Raw genomic sequence first — 6014 nt, forward strand, 5'->3', positions numbered from 1 at the left:
GTTTAAATGAATGCACAGGTCTAAATGTAGACTTAGTATCACTGATCACTGTGTTAGGAGCAGTTCTGGTCACTCACAGCCATATGAACCCCAATTTCTCTCTCTCCCAACCCAACCCAACCCCCCCCCCCCCCCCCCCCCCCCCCCCCACACACACACACACACACACACACACACACACACACACACACACACACACACACACACACACACACACACACACACACACACACACACACACACACACACACACAGCTTCCCTTATCCTTTCTCTCTCGCGAAAGACAGACAGAGGATGTGTCTATAATCGTGAAAGACTCACATTTCCTCTGAGGTTTCACATTCCTGGGATTCCGTCTGAAGACCACTGCAGCCCATTTAAAACCATTCCCCATATGGAGGGGGGGAGCGACCCAGGGCAGACAAGCAGGGTAGCTTTTGGGGCTTTGAGATTTATTTTCTCTTTACAGTATTACACTACGTTCCTAGGTAAATAAACATGTTCACTCATAGGACACTGCGGTGAATGAGAAGACACTACATTCACATGTAGGCTTATGCTTCCAAAAATCACACCATGACAGAACACCTGTCGTTACACTATGTTGTGACTTATTCTGCAATGTTGTGGGACATGAAATGATACCAATGGTCTATCACCAAAATAAAAAGAAGACCTCTTCAAAATGAGACAACAGGTTCTCTGCTCTCTTCTTCAGTTCAACAGTAGTGGCTTTTGAACACCATCAGATTTAACATTTGAAGTGGCGGCCACCAGAAGACGCTGGGGGTGGAGGGCTGGATACCTGCACAAATGCATTCACGCAAGTTAAACTTACAATGCCATCTCTCTCCTGTAAGACCACAGCTCTTCAAAGCTAAGCATGTGACTTGTTACAAAAGCTATACTGCAATGTGTGCACATAGTGGTATCTCTTCTATGTCGTTCCACCATTCTTCTTTATGAATGGTCATGAATGGACATGTGGGATAAGATGTCCGCTTTTTTTGTGATTCCACACCCACAAAAGTCCAAGTATGAAGCCCCACACGGTAGGTTTTCTACCTCCTGAAATGTTATTTGTAACATGGCAACACAGAAGAGGACATGTCTGTTCCGTTTCAATGACGACACGGATAAACAAGTGATCAAAAATAACCATATAAATTACGCTGAGAGACTACTGCAATAAGTACTTGCTGATGTAAAGCGTAAGTATGTAAGCGAGAGCCCCAATTATCAAAGATGGCAAGTAACGTCAACATTAGCCCCCGAGGATAATGCAAGATAAACAGCGTTACTGTCATAGCTAATGTTTGCTAACGAGCAACGCTCACTGAATGTCTTTCAATGCTGCTTAGCAGGTTAGGTTACACTTGGATAACAATGAAGCAATAAAGTGCTGTAAAATACGTGCATATACATATATAGATACATATCCACATATACATATATAGACACATATCTACATAAACATATATATATATATATATATATATATATATATATATATATATATATATATATATATATATTTATGTGTGTGTGTGTGTGTGTGTGTGTGTGTGTGTATATGTATGCATGCATGTATGCATAGTATATATTGATACACAGACACATGCGCCAGTGCCCAGCGGCACCATCATCATATGTTAGCCTGTTGGGCTAGCAGGCTAACTAGCTACCGTTTCTGAGCGGCAGCGCAGGAGGGGGTTTAAATTCGCTTACCTGTCAACCTCAGCTTCACTGGGCCATTTCTCCTAACTCCTTGGCTAGACATTCCACTTCGTGTTCCAGCTTGATGTAGATTCACAAAAAAGCGTCTAATTCATTAGTCAGCGTACGAGTCTCGAAACGGTATCTCCCAAAACAAGCCCTCTGCTAGCTTGGGGTAGCTTGTAGTATCACCATAGCAAATCACACCGACTGTGCATGCACAATGGTATCATCGTCGCCGGAATAATACTCTCACATGAGTCTCCCTTTCCCGCAAAATGCAAATAATTAATTATGTCCCGAAAGGCCGTTCTCGCGGCGAGCCACGGGTACTGATACAAATCAAGTGGACGGTCTGCCCTCCATCCAGACAGGCGTCTGCGCTGCCTGTGCTGCTTTAACTGAAGTTGGTCGTGATGGTGGTAAAGACCGAGCTACTGCAGGCAGGCAGGCAGGCGAAGACGTTGTAAGAGCACATCCGGTACGGTATTTCAAGATAAAATAATTGTCAAACATGCGTTCTATATTTTCTGAATATGACCAAACAATATTAATAATTATGACTATATAACACCAATCACAGCACAACATTCAGAAAAAAACACTTTGTTTCAATTTTACAAATCATGCGATGATTTTACTTTGAATAGAATAGCAGGGCTTGAAGCAGGAAACAATCCTGTGCCTGAAAAATGAGTGTGCCCGCCCCCGTGTTGAAGGATATCATTGTTTTTATTGCTTTTACTGTAAACTCACTTAGGTTTAAACTAACAATTAATATTTCCTCAATATTTGAGTAATCACTGGATATTAAAATATCAGCAATTGAAAAAAAATGCCTGGGTGTCTGGGCTCCGGGGGAAGAAAATTCGGAACATTTGCAATCTAAATTAATTAATCTGGTGCACTTTGAGAGTATCAATCACGTATCACATCAAGAAGTTGGAATAACAATTTCAAAGTTTTTAATAATGAAATATGAGCATCTGAAAAACTAACATTCTTACATTGACAATAAATTAAAATAAATAAAATACAATACAATACAAAATAAAATAAATTAAATAAAATACAAAATAAAATATTTTTTTCCCATAAAAACAGTTACACTTACAGTATCTCACAAAAGTGAGTACACCCCTCACATTTTTGTAAATATTCTATTATATCTTTTCATGGGACAACATTGAAGATATGAGACTTTGATACAATGTAAAGTAGTCAGTGTACAGCTTGTATAACAGTGTAAATTTGCTGTCCCCTCAAAATAACCCAACACACAGCCATTTCTGTCTAAAACACTGGCAACAAAAGTGAGTACACCCCTAAGTGAAAATGTCCAAATTGTGCCCAAAGTGTAAATTTTTTGTGTGGCTACCATTTTTTTCCAGCACTGCCTTAACTGTCTTGGACATGGAGTTCACTAGAGCTTCTGAGGTATCCACTGGAAACATCTTCCACTCCTCCATGATGACATCACAGAGCTGGTGGATGTTAGACACCTTGTGCTCCTGCACCTTCCATGTGAGGATGCCCCACAGATGATCAATAGGGTTTTAGGTCTGGAGACATGCTTGGACAGTCCATCACCTTTACCCTCAGTGTCTTTAGCAAGGCAGTGGTCGTCTTGGAGGTGTGTTTGGGGTTGTTATCTTGTTGGACTACTGCCCTGGGCCCAGTTTCTGAAGGGAGGGGATCATGCTCTGCTTCAGTAGGCTATGTCACAGTACATGTTGGCGTTCATCATGAACGGCAACATGATCATTCATCTATTGAGGGAACCATGAACGGTTCATGGTTCCCTCAATAGACTGTAGCTCCACAAGTGGCCGGGCCATTGTGAAGCAGAGACCGTGTTCAGCTATAAACGCTGTCACGCGGATCTTCTGTTCACACACACGGTCAGTCAATGATGTAGCTGTGGTACCTTTAGCCGTCGCTCCCGGTAAGGTGGATGTATGGGAGAGAGCATGCACTGAAGCTATGTGACCCAGGTCTGAAGCATGACGACTCAATACTTTTCCCCCCGCTGCTGCCATACATTAGTTTTCTGGAGCAGGGTACACAAAAACAAGTGAAGTGGCTCCTTCAGCTTTTGGCACCAACGTTGTCCGAGGTGCGGTGCCTGTAGAGTTGTGACGTTCACAAACGAACCAAATCTATTGAACAGCTCTTTAACATGAACGATGGGAACAGAGTCGCAGTGGTGAGCCGTTCGTCTTCTTTTTCCATTCTTTTTTTTTTTTTTTTTTAAATCGCTGTCACGCTCACAGCATGCGCACACAAGCTCCTCCTCCTACCCCAAACTTTTTTATTGTGCTACAATTAAAAAGGTGATACATGATGAACAAGTGAAAAGAGCTTCATTTACACTTCGACACATTGTATCCAAAATAGTGATCTCACTGTCAAAGCAGAGGGATATAGCACCACCTTGTGGAATGTTTACAATGAATGCAGATCAGACATTAAAATCTAGGAGAAGGGGTTGTAGCAGATTCCGTGGTCTGTCCAGGGACAGGCTGGTCTCTGGCACGGCCAGTGGTCACAACCACTAGGGGCGCTAAAGATACTGGTCCTGACCAGCTCCTCAGTGATCTGCCCTGTGGTCCCTGTGGTCTGTGAAGCAGCTTTAGTATTTTCTCCCCTTTCCAGTCGTTTTGGCAGCACTGTTGGATAAATGTCAGATCATAATCTTTTGTCTATAAAATACACTATATCAGAATTATTATGATTAATATTGTTATTATTATTGATTATGAAGTACCGTGTGGTCAGGACCAGCTGGTCTCTGGCAGGGACCAGTGGTCACAACCACTAGGGGCGCTAAAGACACTGGTCCTGACCAGTTGCACAGTGGTTTTTAATACAACTTTTCCCTTTTCTCACTGTGTTAGCAGAATAGCCTAAATGTGAGAAGCCATAATCGTTTGTCTATCCAATGTTATTGATCACTTTTTTATTAATAGAAATCACAATAACAATGATTAAATTATTATTATTATTAGTCGTAGTTGTATGAGTAGTACTTTCAATTATGCAGGTCCGTGTCAATCGATCAGGACCACTTAGCCTAACTCCTTATTGGAGAGAACTGAAGATTAATTTTCAGTTGGTTTTTGGATCATGCCATGGCTGCATGATCACTGCCTCTAAACCAATGAAATGAAGGAAACGGTTGGTGATTAAGTTCCTGGCCAATCAGGAGCCATTTCCAATTTTGATGCCAGGTGTGATCATATTGATCATATGCCATATGCTCATTCTAAATCCACGATTCACTTGGATTCCCAGGCCCATTCCAACAATCTGTGTAAGTAATCTTTTATTATGTTTTCATTGTTATTTGTGGAGATATGCTTACGTGATTAGACTCTTTTTAGATTTGAGCCATCTTGTGTGTCTTTGACTATAGCCTAACTGAATATGAATTAATGTTTATTTACCCTTACTATGTCCAACAGATGAATGACCTCATTGATGTGATAAAGCCAACGTTGTCGTTGGATTACAGCCTCCTCCCAAACATTGACTTCATCATTGATGTCATGGTGCCAGAGGTATGTTCCAATTTCAGTTGAACAAAGACATAAAGGTATCCATAAATGTCACCAGTCTAACAGAATGTAGCTTACAGTTACTTGATCACACATACATATAATTACATCTGTTAATTTAACATTAATGAAGCTGGTAATGTGTCCTCTTGTTTGTTTGTGTTTTCCTATGTTGTCCTGAACTAAAGTGTTTTCTAATATGCAGACCACAATTGACATCCTGGTGAGATTGGAGGGCTTTTCCAGATTTTATGCAGAAAAAATCCTTGGAACGATCATTGAGTGATCAGGTGCTGGATCAATCAAGAAAATTCAACTCTAACTGTACTGTAGGCTACTTAAGTTGAATTTTTAATTAAACTTTTACATTTACATCCATTTGCTGTCGCTTTGTCACTCAACTCTACATTTTTTTTCCTCCACTACATTTATTTGACATTAGTTTCTAGATAAAGATTTGATACAAAGGGTAATGTGACAAGCTAAAATGCAACACATTGGTAAAGTTTAAACCAGTCAGGAAGACACGAACCTGCATAATCGATAGTAGTAGTCCTACAACTACGACTAATAATTTAATCATTGTTACTCTGCCATCAGGAAGAAGACTCCGTGTGCCAGACTGAAGTCTCATTTGTCCTGACTTCAATCAAGCTGTTGAACAACTAAACTGTTCAAATGTAGTGTGAATGCATTGAAACAGATTTCATTCATAAAATACTTGTATATAATAATGTACC

General features: G+C 40.6%; 2 protein-coding genes across 3 annotated transcripts in view; one reads left to right on the plus strand and one right to left on the minus strand.

The window, feature by feature from the left end:
• LOC311010382 (E3 ubiquitin-protein ligase SMURF2-like) overlaps nucleotides 1-2106 on the minus strand; it is a 55437-nt gene extending 53331 nt beyond the window's left edge. The window contains exon 1 of one of the 2 annotated variants that reach the window (XM_084004851.1): nucleotides 1730-2106. In XM_084004851.1, coding sequence (XP_083860977.1) covers nucleotides 1730-1781 — 52 coding nt within the window. In that variant the 5' untranslated portion in view covers nucleotides 1782-2106. The remainder of the gene's footprint in view (nucleotides 1-1729) is intronic. The other variant, XM_084004850.1, reaches the window with a different exon arrangement.
• ten1 (TEN1 subunit of CST complex) overlaps nucleotides 1-6014 on the plus strand; it is a 233303-nt gene that overhangs the window by 149710 nt on the left and 77579 nt on the right. The gene's annotated exons all lie outside the window — the stretch shown is intronic.

The sequence above is a fragment of the Eutrigla gurnardus genome (assembly GCF_963514095.1).
Source record: "Eutrigla gurnardus genome assembly, chromosome: 3".
Lineage (NCBI taxonomy): Eukaryota > Metazoa > Chordata > Actinopteri > Perciformes > Triglidae > Eutrigla > Eutrigla gurnardus.